Source organism: Ornithorhynchus anatinus, chromosome 5, assembly GCF_004115215.2.
Source record: "Ornithorhynchus anatinus isolate Pmale09 chromosome 5, mOrnAna1.pri.v4, whole genome shotgun sequence".
NCBI classification, from domain to species: domain Eukaryota; kingdom Metazoa; phylum Chordata; class Mammalia; order Monotremata; family Ornithorhynchidae; genus Ornithorhynchus; species Ornithorhynchus anatinus.
Window position 1 is genome coordinate 60,463,981 of NC_041732.1, and position 18,516 is coordinate 60,482,496.

Here is an 18,516-nt window from a genome sequence, read left to right on the forward strand (position 1 = left end):
AAGAAGAGATGGGGGAGGGAGAGAGAGAGAGCTCCCCCTCGCCACCCCCCGTCAAAATACTGATGTTGTTGGCAGGTTCTTCAGGCCAGGGGCTAGAAAATATTCTCGTTAAGGGAGACGAGGGGCAGGGACTGGGCAAAGGAAACTCCAAGCTAAAAAAAGAAAGAAAGAAAAAAAATCCAACTTCATCCCAGCAGGAAGTGGGGGGGGGGGCGCTAGGACCCGGACCCGAGGGTCCCAACCCTTTAAGGTCAATGATCCCCTATAATTAGGGAGATGGAAGGGGGGAGAGGGCAGAATCCCTCCACTTTCCCTCCCACCCTTGGAAATCCCCAGCCACTCTCCCACGGGGAGACGTTTGGCCCCTGATCCCTTTTCTAACGAAGTTGGGGAAACCAATTCATTCATTCAATCTTATTTATTGAGGGTTTACTATGTGCAGAGCACTATACTAAGCGCTGGGAGAGTACAATGAACAGCCAATGTCCCTGCCCGCATTTCCCCGAGGTGTTAACCCCCCAGCTTCCCCCTCCTCTCCGGAGTATCATCCTGGAACTCCGAACGGCGGCGTCTGCGGAAATCCCCGCAGTGTAGACCAGGCCTACACTGGGGAAATGACGCGAAGTAGGGAAACCAAAGATTCGGATCATTCAGGTCCAAAGTGAAAAGCCAGAGAATGACGGAGAATGCCTTTCGTTTAAATGTCTAAGGTTATTCGACGCGATTATCCTCTCTACTTTCCTACGATCCACGTTTCCCATCCCGGAGAAGTTCAGAAGAAGCTGAAGGTTTTGTCCCGTTCTCCAAGTTATATTTCCTTCCTCTCTTTCGGGGGTTAGCGTTCTCCCCCACCATTTTTCCTGCTCTCTAAAGGGCCAGGTAAAGCTGCCCTATCTTCGGGGGTCTTACCACTCTTTCCCCTCGTTTTCACCTCGGCCTCCGCCTTCCCAAAGGGAGTCTCCCGGGTACCAGATCTGAGTTTCGCAGCACTCAAAGCTTGGGATCTCGGTCCCCCATTCTCTCCCCGAACTGTCCCCAAAAGTTACAAAAGGTTGCTGGCGGGGTCGACCCCCCATCCCAAACATTGAGGACTAGGGTGCAGCCGGATAAATTTCCCCGTCTCTCTTCCCACCCCACTCCACCTTCCCAAATGTCTCCCCCAGGGGAGGACCGGGCCTCGTTCATTCCAAGCGCTTAGTACAGTGCTCTGCACATAGTAAGCGCTCAATAAATACTATTGAATGAATGAATTGGGGGAACTTTGAGGTCGGAATTGGCAGCCAAGAGAATTTTTTCAAACCCATCCCAACCCAACCTCTTGGGTTTGGGGGCTGGGTAGGTCTGGGGCCCACAAAGATGACCAGAGTTCAGGCAGGGGTTTCATAACTAGTTTCTCCCCCAACCCACCCCCACCCCCTTCTTCTTCTTTTTTTTTTTTGAAGGCCCGAGGCCTCTTTGATCTGCGATCTTTAGGCTCAGACAAAGACAGCAGTGAAGGCGAAAGAGTCCCGAGGGCCTTCTCCCCCGGCCCCTCCTCCCTTCTGCCCCCGGAGCCGGTCGGGAAGACCCCGGGCCGCATCCAGTGTTCTTTAGGGTCACGCCAAGGGCTTCCTTCCAGTTTTAGAAACGGTTCCGAGGGTCGAATGAAAGGCCAGGAGAAAACCTCTGGCAGGGGGCACACGGAGCCTGAAAGCGATGAGGGGCTGGGGTCTTTGGGGGCTCAGTTCTCCGGGCTCGTCCCTACAGCGGATCGCGGAACCGAAAACACCCCCCGAAAGCCCCGCACTGGCTGAGAGAAGGGGAGAGGGGTCACGGCCGCGTCCTTCTTCCTCAGAGGCCAGGGCCGGGGGGAGAGCTTACGATGGCTTAGTGGAAAGACCGCGGGCTTGGGAGTCAGAGGACTCGGGTTCTAATCCCGACTCCGTCACTTGTCTGCTGTGTGACCTTGGGCAAGCCACTTAGCTTCTCTGTGCCTCAGTTCCCTCATCTTGTAAAATGGGGATTAAGATTGTGAGCCTCACGTGGAACAGCCTGATGACCTTGTAACTACCCCAGCGCTTAGAACAGTGTTTGTCAGTAAGCGCTTAACAAATACCGTAACTATTGTTATTATTATCTGCCCTTGTCCCTGGAGGTCGGGGAAACTGAAGCTTCCGGCCGCGGCAACAGAGCAGAGATGGGAACCTTCCCTCAGCCCCTCAGGACTTAGGTCCAGATGCGTAATTTATTTATCTATATTAATGTCTCTCTTCCCGTCGAGACTGTAAGCCCGTTGGGGTCAGGGAACATGTCAGCCAACTCTGTATATTGTTATACTGTACTCTCCTAAGCGTTTAGTACAGTGCTCCGCACACGGCCAGCGCTCAGTAAATACGATTGACTGATTGAAGCCGCAGGGGTCTCTTGGGGAAACTGACTGGCAGCCTCTCCCCGATCAGCACACGCAGAGTCCAACGGTAAACGCTCAGTTAATACCATTGATCGATCAAAGAGCGAGTTCGGCCAGTTGTTGAAAGGGAGACTGCGAGAGAAGGGAATCAGAGACCCGCTCTGCGGAGGGAAAGGAAGAAAGGGTTGAGGACTGCGAGGGACACTCGAGGTTGGGTGGGGTGGGGGTGGGTGGGCAGAAGGATTATCCAGATTCCGGAGCTGGGTGATAGGGAAACCCGTACGCGATCCCGTGTTCCACCCCCACATCCCCCAACACCATCTCCACTCTCTCTTTGGTCCTGCCTACCTCTGCCCCTCCCCATCCCCTTCCCCCGCCACCGATCTATGGAGTGGGGATGATGACCCGCTCGCTCTCCCTCCTTCCCTTCCAGAGATATCTTAAAATGGACGATGCGCTGGGAATTAAACGTGGCTTGTCGGGCATCACGCAAAAAAATGTTCATTTCTAAGCTCGATAAACAGCCCCTCAGATGCCAGGAGATATGGATTACCCGCTGCTCCGTCTTTTTTATTTGTTTATACAAATGAACGATGACTCTCTCCAGTCTTCGCTTCCCCTGGAATCTTTCTCTGGGGACCCACAGATTCAAGCCCAAAACTTGAGTCGTCCTGGCCGGACCAGTCCAAACCGCGAAAGGTCAAGGCTCTGGCCAGGCGCAGACTCTCTGCCCCGCGATCCGGCCTCTCTCTTTTTGGGATGAATTCGTTTTCTATCAGGGTCGACGAAACCGTTTCTGATAAGGGGAAGTGAGCGCGTGTCGACGCTTCAAGTTGCTTCTTCCCTTTAATTGATGGCTCCATCTCGCTCTCTGATTCTCTTTCGCTGCCTCTTTCTGTCTCTGTCTCTCTGTTTCTCGCTGTCCCTCTCTGTCCCCTCTCACCCCCCGTCTCTCTCTGACTGATTCCTTCGGTCTTTGTCTCTCTCATTCTCTATCTCTCTGACTTTTCCTGTCTCTCTGTCTCCCTGACTCTCGTTATCTCAGTCTTTCTGACTTTCGCCACCTCTGACTTTATCTCTGACTTCGCTGCCACTCTCTGTCTCCCTGACTCTCCCTTGTCTCTCTCGGTTTTTGCGCCTGTGTCTCTGACTCCCACTGTCTCTCTCCCTATCTCTTTCTCTCTCCCTTCTTTCTCCTTTCCAACCCTGACCCTCCCCACCCTCTCATCCCCGTCCCTTCGTATTCGTCCCAGGACTCCTATTTCTGTTTCCCTGACTCTCATTATCTCTTTCAGTCTCTCTTTCGTTACCTCTTTCTCTAACTCTCTGACTTTCGCTGCCTCTCTCTGTCTCCCTGACTGTCCCTTGTCTCTCTCGTTCTTCGCGTCTGTGTCTCTGACTCCCACTGTCTCTCTCCCTCTCTCTCTCCCCTTTTTCTCTCCCTCTTTCTCCTTTCCACCCCCGACCCTCCCTACTCTCCCAACCCTGTCCCTTCGTGTCCGTCCCAGGACGTCTATCTCCATCTTTCCCGTTCTTCGTCTCCTTCACTCTCTGGGCATCTCTTTATCTCTCTGTCTCGATCTTTCCGCGTCAGTCTCTAGCTCTCTCTTCCGTCTATGTCTCTTTGCTTTTCTTTCGTCTCTCTGTCTCTCTAAATTTCTCCCTCGGTGTCTCCATTGTGGGTTGGGACCAATATCTCCCGCACGCCCCACACCTTCCCGTTATCCCCACCTCCATCATTCAGAAGGTCACCGGCTGACACGTTTCAAGTCTTTTTGTCCGATTCAGGGCCACCGCACTTCGATCACTGCCTTCTCACCTTCGGGCCAGAGGACAGCCCACTCCGCACTCTGCCCTGTCACCCTCCAGCCAGTGGACTGCCCTCACTGCACACTACTCAGTCACCCTCCTGCCAGTGGAAAGCCCCCACTGCACACTGCCCTGTCACCCTCCCTCCGGTGGACGGCCCCCACTGCACACTGCCCTGGCCCCAGCCCCTGCCTCCCGTGGCGCCCCCATTGTCCTGAGCCCGGCCCCTCTGAGAATGCTTTTCCCCATCCGGGGGTAATTCGGGGTCCCAGTGACTACGGGAGTAACTACCGGCCTCTCACCTCCTCACCCCTTTAGGCACCTGCCCTCCCGATCAAACGGCCAAGATTCTGGACTCCCACGAGTCTAGGGCTAGGAGAGTGACACCCGCCCCCCCCCCCCATACACACACATTTCCCTTCCCACTCCCCCCTTCCCCACGTCCCCTGCTTCCCTACTCACTCCTCCCTGACCCCTGCACCCCCCTTTCCATCTCCCACTCCCTCCCCTTGGCCTCTCCATCTCCCTCCTTCCCCTCAGCCCCCACCCCAGTTCTTTGTTTGAAGTTCAGGAGGGAACTTTTTAATAGTGACTATTTTCCCCCCTTAGGTCATCGTTCTGCCTTGATTTGATTTGGGGATCGGCGGCCTCCTTCCCGCACTGCGACCCCTACCCCGCCCGAAAACCTCCGGAGAAGGTCAAGAAAATGCTGACCCCGCTTCCACGTTTTTCTCTTTTTAACCAAAATTGGCCTGAAATATTTTTGGGGGGGTGGTCGTGGGGAGGGGAGGTGGGGGTGAGGGGAGGGACGCCCCTCAATCAGCGAAATTGAAACGGGAAAATTGAAACGGGACCGTTCCCTCCTCTTCTTCTCCTTGGGGCTCTGAGGCCTCTGAGCTGACCCTTGCCCCTGTACCATCCCCCCAAGACCCTAGGGACTAGCCCCCCAAATCTTTCTCCCACACCTTCGGCCCTGACAGAGTAGAAATACGGGAGTTAGGAAGAACTCCGGCAAAGAAGATGAAAAAGTTACGGAGGAATCTCATGGCTTCTATATTTCACTCTTTTTGTCTGCGGGCATATAACAACCATCATGTTCACAAAGACTTGATTTTTTTTAATGCCCAAATAAGCACCTTACAGCTTTAAGGCTAGTGTTATATGTGCTTTAAAATCCTGCCATGTAAATTCCACTGAAAATTCGGAAAGCTGTGAAAGGAGGAGGGTGTGTGTGTTGGGGGGGGGGGGTTAATCCGGGTTTAATGCTATGATGCCGTCACAGGACCGGGGTTAGTCTGATTGTGTTATCTCTCCCCAACATTTGAGTCTCCCATATTTCACCCAGCCAAATAGCTGCGAGAGAAGTGCAGATGGCGGCTGCCGCCGCGCCTCAGGAAAATATGTTATTAATATCTAAATAACTTCCCAATACTGTCTGGTAAATCTCCCCTCCACCATTCCAAATGATGAATTCGTTTGAAGTCTACCCCGGCCTCATCTTTTCAATGTCTCTCTCTCGCTCTCTCTCCTCTCTTTCCTCTTCTTAACCAAGCTTATTTCAAACTGGTAAATATCTAATGCCTTTAACTACTTTGCGGTCGCACACAAGACTCATGTACAATAGCCTTGAAAGAGTTGGGAGTATAGAGATGTCTCTAGGTACACGCACGCACGCATCCCCCTCCCAAACACACCGCAAAAGCACGCATCCTACTGATACACCCACATCCCAGAGCCACCCCCCTCCAAAACCCTTTGGAAAACTTGGATTTGGATTATTGACAGGTTCTGACGGCGAATTCCAATTTCAATCCCCTCCCCCTCCTTCGTTTAGCCATCAGATCTCGTACAGTGTGTTCAGAAATCTCCCTTTCCAATGTAGAAACCGCCTTCCCTCCTCCTCCCTCGCTCCTTCTCTCCATTCTTCAGAATTCCCGCTGCAGAACTCACCGTCCGTCTGGGGCCTTGCCCTCTCCCCGCTGGATAATTGTCCCCCCCCCCCCCCTTTCCCCTCGTTTAAAGTTTGTTTTCAAAATGTCTCGTATTAGATTATGCCTCGTTTATTCCCCCTCCAACCTTATCTCCCTCTGTCTCTTCTTTCCTTCCCGTCACACTCGATTTAGGAAAGAGTTTATCTTGCAAACATTTGCCTACTTTGTTTATTTACACCGGGTTCTGAGGCTACCAGCTCGCGAGAGCCCGTGTTTGCCTTTGTAATTGTTATCTCTCTTTATTGTTGTACTTCATTTGTTCAGCTCTCTCTTTTGGGGGTGGAGGGGGGCGGGTGGGGGGGGGGGAGGATGGTGTGTGTCAGCGTTGAATGAGAGCGCTCCCTCGCATAGCGTCTCCTTTGCTGGGACTTTCTCTCTCTCTCTCTCTCGTCCCCCGTCCCCCCCCCATCCCCCCGCAAACCGCCCACTCCCTCCCCCCCGCGTCTCGCTGAATATTCACGGAGGAGCCCAGGCGAAAGCCACAGAATTGCCTGACACCCTCCTATCTTTCTCTGGCCTCCATTATGCCAGGTTGATCCTCCTCTGAACGGTCACAAATCCCGCCTGGTCTCTGTTTGATTAGATTGCCAACCCGGGGTAATCCTTTGATTTTGTGAAGTGTCAATTACTTCTCTCTAAACACACATTTACAGAGGAGGGAGCTTGTTGGTTTAAATCAATGCAGATTGTTTCTTGATAAATTGACTGATATCTGCTCCCCCTCCCCGGCTCCCTCCTCTTTCCCCTCCCTCCTCCCTTCCCCCCACCCCAATCTTCCCACCCCCGCTCGCCCTTTCAGAAAACAATAGCACTTCCAGGTGTGAAACCGAAAATGGAGCGGAGACCGAGGGGAGCGGCTCCCCCTTCCCCTATTCATTCGCTCCCCCGGAGCCTAATTAAATTTGGCAGGTCCTTGTACACACAATCAAAACAGCTTCCTTCAGTGTAGCGAACCACCGAAAACCGCATTAGCAGCTACCGCCGCTGCCAAATTAAATTGTTGCCACCTCCTTTTACAAGTGTCTAAACAGACACTCTCCGCGCTCTCCCCTCGCTTCCCGTCCCGCTCCCCTCTCCGCTCCACACTTGGATGCCCGTTCCTTCTTCCCCGCTATTCCGCCCTTCGTCCATCCCGTTCCCGGCCCGGTTATAACAGCCTTCTCCTGCCCGCCCTCCGGCCCGCAAGATCTCAGCATCGTTCGCCGGGATCTCTCTCTCCCAACTCGAGCGATGCTTGCAGTGGCTTGGAGGGGACGGATAGTGTCTACTCCCTCTACTGTCCTCTCCCAAACGCTCAGGACAGCCCCCCAGAAAACGCTCAGTAAATACCACCGATCGACTGTTGGACTGATCGCCCCCAAACCGCTTCGTTCGCCCTCCCCTTCCCCGACGCGCCCATTCGGCTTCGGCCTCGGCATTCAGGGTGGCTTCGCCCTGCCTTTTCTGTCCGCTTGTCTGTCCGACCCGGGGCGAGCAAGGTGGTGAGCTGGACGGTTTTCCAGCTCGATCTGATTCTCCTTCGGCCCGATCCCCGTCTCGCTCAAGGGCGAGGCTGGACGGAGCCGGAGGGGAAAGGTGAAAACTACCCCGGCGCTCCTCCGCCAGGTGAGAGATCCTGCGCCCGAGCCCCGCCGCCCTACAAAAACAACAACAGCAACAATCGTAATAACTCGGTCTTAACAAGGATAAGAGAGAGAAAAAAATAAGGACGGCCTCATGAATATCAGCCCAAGGCGAGCAGGAGTGAGCTGTTCAAAGATGAAAGTGCAGAGAAATAAAGGCTCAATTTAATCTGCCTTAAAACCCTTCAACTTAACGTTTGTGCTTCCAACTCAGAGAGTGAGCACTGATTGCGGATAAATAGTTCCTTACCATGCCTCGAAGCTATTACACCCCTCTCCAACACAGTCCCTATTCAACAGCCCCAGTTTTCATTACCAGCTCTAATAAGTCTTAACATTATTAAATGCCAACCAGATGATAGAAAGAAACGGGCGCAGAGAAGATTCTCTCTTTAGCGCTTAAAGAGGAGAGCTTTTAAACCCCACGTCTCCCGCGGCTCCCCGCCAGCAGAGTCGCTAAAGCCAGGGAAGGCATTTGTCAGGAGCAGGAATCCAAAACAAAGTTTTGCCTGCGCCTCTCTCTGCCCTCTCTCTCTCCGCCCCTATCTCTGCCTCTTTCTCCAGACAACAGGAGGCCGGGGTCACGGATTCAGACCCCAAATCGTTTTCAATTTGTAGAGCGCTACACCCGACACGCACGTACAAAAACGCGCGCTCGTACACACACACACGGCAAGAGCAACACAGCCACATCAACCCTTCAAGCTGGCCCCGCACGTGTCGGGGGACACTCTGCAGAAATAACGTAGACAACCCACAACACACACAGACACTCTCACACACGATTCGATACCACAGACCCGCGAAGACACCAGTCCTCGCCTCCCCCACCTCCGGTTACCGGAGTTTTATGCCGGCTAGGCCAAGGGATGCCCGCCCCATCACGTCGCTCGTCTTTGGCTAAAAGCATCAGCCGTTCCTTCCAGATCAACTGACCGCCCCCGCCCCCACCCCGGCCGCTTTCAGCCCCCGTGTTGCCCCTGCCCCTTGGAGGCCCCGGGGAGCGGTAGCTTCGACTCTCAGCAGCTCCCGGTTTCGAAGCCGGTTACACCGCTCTCGATTTGGGCTCCGGTTTCTCCGCGGCGTTGCGCGGCTTCTCAGACCCCAGAGCACCGTTTCCTTCTCGTTTTCTCCCACCCCCCACTCCCCGCAGAAAACAGCTCCGACGGCACGTTCTAAATATGGCAAAATCTCGACTTTTCCTAAAAAAGAGGCTTCCCCTCCGTGCAGCGCCGCTAGGAACCGAATTCTCCAAGCCCCCTCATTTGGGAGCTATTTATGGCAGTTCTCGAGGGTGTGTTCCCCCTAACTAAACGCTATCGACCTTCTCGAAAAACTCCAGGAAAGTGGAACAAAACCCCGAGACACAATGGTTTGATTTGCAAAGAGCCCTGACCCCGCTGGATCAGAAAACATTTCGCGGCATCCGCCGGGCCAGGCCCCTCCAACTCGACGCCTTATAATATTCCTAAACTGTCCGAACAGCAGGGAGTTTTGAATAATTTATCTCCTTTTCTTCCCCGCTTTGCTCTTTTGTCTCGGGACCCCTCTCCTCCTCGCAGGTTTTTGAATGTCAATGGCGCTTACCCCTCTTTTCCTCTCTCTCTCTCTCTCTTTTTCTCTCTTTCTGTCTCCCTTCTCTAAACTGTTTGCTTTTGTTTCCTCCGAGAGCGTCAATAGACCCTCTGGTCTTTGTCCTTAAAGTTCACTTTCAAGGTTGGGAGGGGAGAAGGATGAGGGGTCGGGTTCTGAAAGGGGGCTGGAGGAGGCACCTGGGGCGGATTCAGGGACAATTTGGGGTTGTCATTTCAGAGTCCTGTCACCCTCTCCTCCTCATACTGCTGAATTTCGATGTCTGTCCCCTTCCTCCCTGGCCCCCTCCCCTCAGGGCTCCAGAAGGAATTCGCCTCCCTTGACCCCGGAGGGCCCTCCACCAAAATACAAGCGCCCGATTCGTTTCCCCTTTTAAAGACCGAGACTTGGGCCCAGACCGATGGGGAGGCTTCGGTTGGGCACGGGACCGGTATGTCCGTTTCTCGGCGGTCCTGGGGAAGCCAGGGGGTGGTGCGGCGTGTGTGGAAGACCGTCCTGGCTTGGACGCTGAGCTTTCGCTGCTTCGATTTTTTCTCCCTCCTCTGACTCGTCGCCCCATCTAACTCCATCCAGAATCGCTTTAATGGGCTGCTTGTGCTGGAGTCAAAAATCTCCTAAATAGCCCCAACACGGGGTTGGGGGGGGGTTGGGGGAAAAGGTATATATCTGTAATTGTATTTATTTATATTGATGCCGGCTTACTAGTATTGATGTCTTGATGCCTGTTTGACTTGTACTGACATCTGTCACCGCCCGCTCTAGACTGTGAGCTCGTTGTGGGCAGGGGCTGTCTCTCTTTATTGCTGTATTGTACTTTCCCAAGACCTTGGCACAGTGCTCTGCACACAGTAACAGCTCAATAACCACTTATCTGCTGTATGACCTTGGACAAGTCACTTCACTTCTCTCGCCCTCGGTTCCCTCATCTGTAAAATGGGGATTGAGACCGCGAGTCCTATGTGGGACAGGGACTGTGTCTGACCTAATCAGGGACTGTGTCCGACCTAATCACCTTGTATCTCTCCCAGCGCTTAGAACAGAGCTTGGCACATAGTAAGCGCTTAACAGATACGGTAATTACTAATAAATACGATCGAGTGAGTGAATGAAAGAATGAATGAACTCCTCTCTCAGGGTTCCTTTCATGCTTAACTCTCTCGTCCGATCCTCCCCTTCCGTTTTTCCTTCTCCCCTCCAGAGGCACTCTCTTCCTACTCCAGGGAAGGATGGAGAACAGACCCCTTTTGACTCCCCCGCAATCCCCTTTCCTCCTAAGGGGCCCGTTCTCCTCCTCCTCCCCTGCCAGGCCTTTTCCTCGACCCCACGCAAGGGCAGTCCGGGACCCACGCCCCGGGGATAAAGGGAAAGATTCCTCGGGGTCTCATCGGACCTCTCTTCAGAAAAGCTGCCCTTTCCTCTCCCCCTCCCTCGCCTTCGGGCACCCCTCCAGCCTCTCCTCCCCATCCGCCTCTTCCTGAGCCGCAGACCCCGAAAGAGAGAGGCGCTTCGCCCGCGCGCTCTAATTGATATTGATTGCGCAGATCGGTCAACTGTCAGTCTGAGTTTCAAGGGACCGTTTAGAAAGCGGCAGAAAAATCTGTTTAACAAATTCATTTAGGGAGTAGCAAAACCTCCCCCCTCCCCGCTCCCCACGCCTCCCCCTCCTTTCCCCCGCTTCAAGTTTCTGGAAATAATTGATGGAGACGGGACCCGAATAAAAATACCAACACCTCAGAAGCAGCACCACCCCGATCCTCAAATCCCCTATTCCCACCGAAACTGCATACCACGAGCTACCCCATCCGCTTCCCTTGATGGAAGATGCGGAGATAGCTAGAGAGTGCATTACAATTCAGGGATAGCTTCCCAGTTTACTTCAGAGCGATGGGGCAGGAGGCGGGAGAGAGCGAGGCCCAGATCCCACTAGATCCCGCTTAGTTTGGTAGGGTTCCTCCCCGACGTCCCTAAAGCCCCCTCGGCACCCACCAAGTGGAGAGGGGCTCCCCATTGCTCGGTCACATTATCGAAAGAGGAGCTGGGACTTCCCTCTCCCTCGCTCCGGGGCCCGGGACCACCGCAAGTGAGCTGAAGAGAGGAGGGTCCCGGGATGAGAGAGGGAGAGAAGACTGGGAGTGGAGGGGGGTTGGGGGGAGAGAGGTTGGGGGGAAGGGAGGGGGGCTTCGCTCTACCTTTGTCGCCCAGGATGCCGTCAATGCTATGCTTGGCCTTCTTCTCGCCGTCCTCCTCCTTCTTGTCGCACTCGTCCTCCTCTTCTTTCTTCCCGAACTTGATTCTGAGCACGCGGCTAATCGAACTCACTAAACCTCAGAAATTCAAAAGCAAAAGAGAAAGTATAAGCTGTTGGGGAAAAGGAGAGATTCCCCAGGGCCGAAACTCCCCCCCCCCCCCCCGCCCCACAGGGAAAGATTCGAGGTCTGTCGCAAGAGCAAGGATCCTGGGGAGGGACACACAGCCTCTCACATACTAGCACACAACTACATACTGATATTTACATCTCCCAAACATCCATGCCTCTATACGCTCATTCATAGACTCAAACACAAACACACACTCACACTTTCGAACTGTTAACTCATTCACCCGCTCATAATCACTCGGGCACATGAACAGACTCCCACTCCCACCTACATTCACCCATCCACTTCAAGACATTTACAAACTTACTTTTCGTCATCTTTACCCACACTCAAATACTAAGCACACCTACAAGCATACGCCTACTCATTTTCACACCCTTCCACGCCCTCACATATCCCCTCAATCCCCTATGTGTCCACCCATGTTGATCTGGTTAGCCTCCAAAACGCACACTTAAGGATACGCATTGCACACTCTATTTCATGCGCAGATACCGCTCCATTTACACATTCAGTCCCTGGCCCTGTCACACTCGGACACCCTCAAATGCGCGCTCACACATGCTTAGAGACACACACGCTCGCACACCTATGCCCGACTCGCCTCCGGAGTCTGCAGAGCTGCTCGGGCCCCAGCCCCAGCTCTTGCGCTTGCCCCAAACCCTGCCTCAGCCCCGGCCCAAACCCCTAATTCACGTCCCGACCCAGCCTCCAATAATAATAATAATAATAATGGTATTTGTTAAGCTCTTACTACGTGCCAAGCACTGTTCTAAGAACCGGGGTAGATACAAGGTAATAGGGTTGTCCCACGTGGGGCTCAGTCTTCAGCCCCATTTTACAGACGAGGCAACTGGGGCACAGAGAAGTTACGTGACTTGCCCAGAGTCACACCTCTGACAAGTGGCTGAGGCGGAATTAGAACCCATGACCTCTGACTGCCAAGTCCGGGCTCTTTCCACTAAGCCACGCTCCGCCACTCCAGCCCCGACCTCTTGCCCCAGTCCTCGCAGAACGATGAGCCCAGGCCTGGACGGGGCTCTGGGGGGGGGGGGGGGGGGGGGGGGTATTGCGGTGGATGTAGGGAAGACAGGGTGGGGAGGGCGCCTCCGGCCTACCCGGGATTCACCCCTCCGGACGGACCCGCCTCTCAGAACCGCCTGCCCTAAGCACCGAAGAGTTGGGGGAGTTCCCTCCCTTTCCTCCTTCTCCCTTCCCCTCTCTCCTGCCCTTCCCCGAAGCTACGGCCTCTCTTCTTTCTTAGGCCAGTGACAGCCCCTACGCCCCCTCCCACCCCACCACCCACACCTTCTAGGCTGTGAACCCATCGTTGGGTAGGGATTGTCTCTATCTGTTGCTGAATTGTACTTTCCAAGCGCTTAGTACAGTGATCTGCACACAGTAAGCGCTCAATAAATACGATTGAGTGAATTGAATGAATGATCGAGGTGGGAGGAGGTAATAGGGGCGACTCTTTCCTTGGGCCGGTCTGACCCCCCCCCCCCCGCTTTCTCCGGGGCCCCTCCGGGAGCCCAGGTTCGGCTCCCTTCCTTCTTGGCTACCTTCTCACCTGAGGGGACCGTGCTGCGGTCGCAATGCCCGTCTTTCAGCAGTCGGTCCCGGATCTCCCAGCTGAACATGCCTGGGTTCTCCCGCTTGTACTCCTCGATTTTCTTCTCCACGTCTGGAGTGGCTACCTGCTTTAGGGGCCAAAGTGGGCGCAGGCAGGAGAGAGGGGCACAGAATCGCTTTTAATTGAAGCCTAGAATCGGGGGCCTCAACGCCCCAGAGAGGATCTTTCCTTGGCCCCAGGACCCCCCCCCCCCCAGCTCCAGGCCTTAGGACACCTTTTTCCTCTGGCTCAGATTAGTTCTTGGGGCCGGTGGCTCCGGGGCAGGATGGACTCGGGGGACGGGGTGATAGGGGAGGGAGAAAGAAATAGCTCAGGCTCCCGGCGATTCGGCGACGGGGAACGGGGCCCTGGGGGAGCCTTCGGGCGAGCCGCCAAACGGAGCAGGAAAGCAACTTGTTGCTTGGAAAGAGATGTACCCGGCCCGAGGACTTGGGGAGGAAGATAAAGGGGGTCTCTCGGGAAGAGGGATGGCGAGGATGGAGGGGGGCGGTGAGATCTCAATGGGTGCTCCTCAGTGCGCCCCGGACGGGGCCTGCGGCGCCAGGAAAAGCCAGGGCGCGGCCCAATCAAGAAAATCCAGATTCGGTTCACTTGTTTCTCTCCTGCAATCAGCACCTGGGTATCCCTTTCACTTGGGGGGAGCGATGGGGATTCCCACCCCTACTTTACAGAGAGGGATTTAGGTGTGCCTCTCTTTGGGCCAGAGCTAGATTCCCCTCTCCCCACGACCCCTCTCCCTCCGCCGCCATTGTCCGCGGTTGGGGCCCGGGGAGGCCTCGTTGGGCCCCGCGGACACTCACCCTGGGTTTGCTGCCTCCGATGGCCCCGGGCCGGATGGAGCCGGTCTCCTGGTAGCGGCAGAGAATCTTGGAGACGCAGCCGTGGGAGACGCGGAGCTGGCGGGAGATGACGCAGGGGCGGATGCCGTGGTGGGCCATCTCCACGATCTTGTGGCGGATGTGGTTGGGCAGGGGTCGCCCGTTGATAAAGACCCCACCGAGCTGGTTGACCCGGCCCTGGCCCAGCGGGGTGGACACTGGGGAGAACCGGGAGGAGGCGGGCGGGGGGATGGGGTGGGAGGCCGAGAAAGGAAAGAGTAGCGCGTTAAAGAGGGGGCCACAGGGCTCCATCGTGTCCGCGGGGCCGAGGCCGGACCCCGCCGGACCCCTCTGCCTCTTTCCGGCTGCGGGCCCCACGGAACAGACCGCGCCCACGCCTGGGCCGTGCCCTTTGACCTCCGGATCCCTCCATCTGGAGCTATCGGGGGCTCGACTCGAGGGGCTTGGAGCCGAGAAATTGGGGCGGGGGGCTTCAGATCGGGGGCCCTTCCAACCCTGTCTCCCCGTTTCCCTCCACTAGAGCTCGCTCGACTTCTATCGGGCCTCTCTCCCTTCGAATCTGACTCGCGACGGGCAAGTGAAGACGCGGGTGGGAAAGCGGATTCAGCTCCCTTCCCCGCCAGATTCCCCTCCCCTACACCCGGGTCTCCGAGCTCCCGGGGAGCGTGAATAGCGAGTCTCCACCGCCCGCAGGGGATTACAGAGTTGATCGTTTTTAACCGGGGACTTTGGGCCGGGGAAGAGGCCCGCTCGGAAAATTCGGGACCGTACCCACCCCGCTTCGCCTGCCATGATTTGGTTAATTCAAGCTCAGGCAGGATTCTTCGAGGGCCTGAATCATCTGTAGAATTTCAGGAGTGTAGACCCGTGACCAAAGTTTCCAAGCCCGAGGATAGAGGCAGAAGAGAGTGGGGCTGGGGGAAAGAGCGAACCGGGAGATCGCGGTATCCCGAGAGAGAGCCAGTAAGCTCGAGAGGCCTGACTCCACGGAGAGAGGTCTGGGGTTAGACCCGGGCTCCGGGAATGTCGTGGGGGCCAGCTTCTTCCCCGCTGAATTTGGCTCTGACACGTTTATTTCGTTGTGGATTTTATTTTCCCGTTCGGCTCCCGCCAGAATCCCGTTCCCGAGCGCAGCAGGCAGAGTGGGAGTGGGGGGAGGGGGGGGCGGGCTCGTGTTTCGCCGTGGACCCCGAGATTTCGGACCGGGAGGTAGTGAGGGAGGTGGAAAGGAGAGGGGGGAGGTGTCCTTAACCGCGTGCCTAATGCAATGTCTATACCATTTTCTTCCGGGAGCCTGGGGGCGGCCGAAGCTCTAATCCGGCCCCATCTCCCCAATTTTGGCACTCTCGCAGTGTATATCTTGCAGATTAATACGATTTCACAGCTTCCGAATGGAAGAAGCCGGCTGCATAATTGAAGGGGGAGGGAGGAGAGGGAAGGGAAGAGGGGGGCTCTGTTGGTGTCCCCCCACCCTCTTTCTTTGCAAAAGTGGGAGCCGGAGTTGCCTTCCGATTTAATCAGAAAGCTGCGGTTCTAATACGGAGTCACCGGGTGCGGCGGAGGGGCTATGCTATTAGCGGCCGAGAGCTGTCGAGTGGCCGATTTTATATTCAAGAGGCACTCCAGAGCCCGGCTCCCTTCCCTCCTCAGTATTCTCCGGCATGGTGTGCAAATATTGTCCTAATCCTCTGATCCGTCCCCTCGCCGTCTGTTTTACTTTCATTTGCTACAGAAAAGTACTCCGCCAAATCCCCGCAGCCCGGGACTTCTCCCCGCTGCGTGGCTTCGCACGAGTTTTCCTCTCACACTTGAGCACGGAGCCGGCTCGCTCGCTCCCCCGTTAATCCGCGCTCGGAGCTCCTGCTTGCTCCCCGGCCCGCTCCTGACACCCCCTCTCCTTCTCTCCCTTCTTCCTTTCCCTCTTCCCCCATCTCTCTCCCTCCCAATCCCCCCCCCCCCCTTGCTCCTTCTCCTCTCTTTCTCCCTCCCTCCCTCCAGAGAACGTGCAAAGTCACTGAAACCCCCCACCCCCTCCCCGCTTGGGCAGGACTCGGAAAAGTTTCCTGAGACCCTTCCCCGCTACTCCCATCCCTCGGGCTTCGGCACCCCTTTCCCCCGGTGACAGCTTCAGCGATCTCTAATGAGCTAAAACAAATGTAGCCGGGCTCTCCTGGTCCGGCCCCGAGGGACCCTCGACCCTGCCCGAGACCCGTTCGTTTTCATTCGATCGTATTTATCCATTCAATCGTATTTACTGAGCGCTTACTGCGTGCAGCGCACTGCACTAAACGTTTAGCACTTTCCAGGGCAAACAGGGAGTGGGAGGAGACCTCCCCAACTCAAACGGCTGGCAGCCTCTCCCTCCTCACGCCGGGCCCAGAGAAAGGCCCCGGAGAGCAGAATTTGGGGGGTGAATTCGGATTTTCCGTGCAGGCCGAGCAGGAACCGGTGACGGGAGAAGATGGAAGAGAGGTTTTCAGCCTGCTCGTGGTGGTGGTGGTGGGGGTGTGTGTGTATTTGTGTGTGTGTGCGTGTGCGTGTATGTTGGGGGAGTGGGGGATCCGGTGCTATTGCCCCAGAACCCGCGCGGATCTTTAAGTGTCCAGGGCCAAGGGGAAAAAGGAGACGAAACGGAAAATCGGGAAGGGGGGGCAGAAAAAGTTGGGGAAAGGGCAGGAAGAGGATGACCGAGCGACGGGAGATGGACTGGGAGAAGAGCGAAGCAGGAAGCTGGAAAGCTGGGGAAGGGGGAGTCAGACACCCCGATCTCCGCAGTCTCAGGCCCCCGGACCCCGAGAGCAAGGAAGGCTCCTCAGGGAGGGTGGACCGGCGGGCGAAGGAGGCAGACCTACCTTCCAGGGGAAAGCCGGTCCGGGGGTAGTTCTGTCCCGGCGCTGGCCGCATCATCCTGGGGACCGTGCCGGGGAGAGCCGCCATCCTGCGCCGCTGGGGACAGGTCCGGAGACGGCCCAAATAGCTTCCCGTCTTCTCCCTTTTCCCCCTGCTGCGAGCTTTCTTGTCTGTCTTTTTTTTTTTAAAAAAAAAAAAACACCCACCCCCCTCCCCCCCAGTCTTCCCCCTCCCCTCCCGGCTGCAGTCAGACCCGTCCAGAAGCTAAGAGCCGGGAGGGGGGAACGAGGTGGGGATGGGATGGATGGGAGGGGGTTTAGAAGTTAAAAAAACACACACACTCAACTCTCCTTCTCTCTCTCTTTCTCTCTCTCTCCCTGTGTTTCTTTCCCTCTGCCTCTGTCTCTCTCCCTGTCCCCCAGCCCCGCCTTCTCCCAAAAAGTTGTGGGGCAGATGTGGTGGGGAAAAGCAGAGAGCCAGCGCCGACCAAGAGAAGAGCGCGCTCCAGCTTCAGCTTCAGCCCGGAGAAGGACTCGCCTGAGCCCAGGCCAAAGTTTCTGAGCACAGAAATCGGCAGCCCGGATTTTTCTTCTTTCTTTCTTTCTTTATTTATTTCCTCCTCCCGACTCCCTCCTCCCCTCCATTCTTCTCTTTCGCATGCTCTCTTCCCTTGGTTTTTCTTCCAAGAAGGGGGAGTTGGGAGAGAGGGAAGGTGGCTGTTTGACTTGGGGAGAAGAGGAAAGGGAGGAGGGGGAGGAGGAAAAGGAGGAGGAAGAGAAGGGGTGGGGAGTTCGGGAGAGAGAAAGAAAGGGGAATCGCGGGGGATCGGGGGGGGGCCAGCTTTGGAAGTTGTTTAAAGTACCTAACTTGACTTAGCTAAGAAGAAGGAGGACGAGGAGGAGGAGGAGGAGAAAGAGGAGGAGGAGGAGGAAAGAGGCAGCACTGACTAGGGTCTGATAGGCTCGGATCTTTTTCTTTTATTCATGAAGAGGAAAGGGGCCAGGGCGGAAAAAGCGGGTGGACCAATAGCGAAAACAAATCCCCAACGAATGTATATATACATATATATATAATATATATATATATAATTACATTGTTCGGCCTCGTCTGGGGAGATTTTCAACTGTTCATGAAAGTACAGGGAGAAAGGCAAAGGGAGGAGGGGAAGTGGAGTGAGAAGTCGAGGCTCGGAGAAGCAAACTTTTCCAAGTATCTTCCTTCGATGAATGGGTTAGAGCAACAAAATATTCCCCATAGTATAGACTTCAGCTCTAAACGTACACTAAGAGAAAGCTCTCTCTCTCTCTTTCTCCCTCTCTCTCTCTTTCCCTCTCACCCCCAATTCCCCTGTCCAATTGCTTTTTCGACCTGTAACATCTCCAGATAGTTTGTTTCCTCTACTTCCACCCTCC

General features: G+C 55.4%; 1 protein-coding gene across 2 annotated transcripts in view; it reads right to left on the minus strand.

Annotated features, from left to right (window-relative positions):
• The window catches only part of PAX7 (paired box 7), a 181,958-nt gene extending 164,767 nt beyond the window's left edge, over positions 1–17,191 (minus strand). Inside the window, exons 1-4 of one of the 2 annotated variants that reach the window (XM_029064452.2) lie at positions 17,107–17,191; positions 14,216–14,451; positions 13,353–13,482; positions 11,594–11,722 (exon numbers count right to left, since the gene is read on the minus strand). In XM_029064452.2, coding sequence (XP_028920285.1) covers positions 11,594–11,722; positions 13,353–13,482; positions 14,216–14,451; positions 17,107–17,191 — 580 coding nt within the window. Of the gene's footprint in view, positions 1–11,593; positions 11,729–13,352; positions 13,483–14,215; positions 14,452–17,106 lie in introns of both variants that reach the window. The other variant, XM_029064451.2, reaches the window with a different exon arrangement.
• Between the last annotated feature and the right edge of the window lie 1,325 nt (positions 17,192–18,516).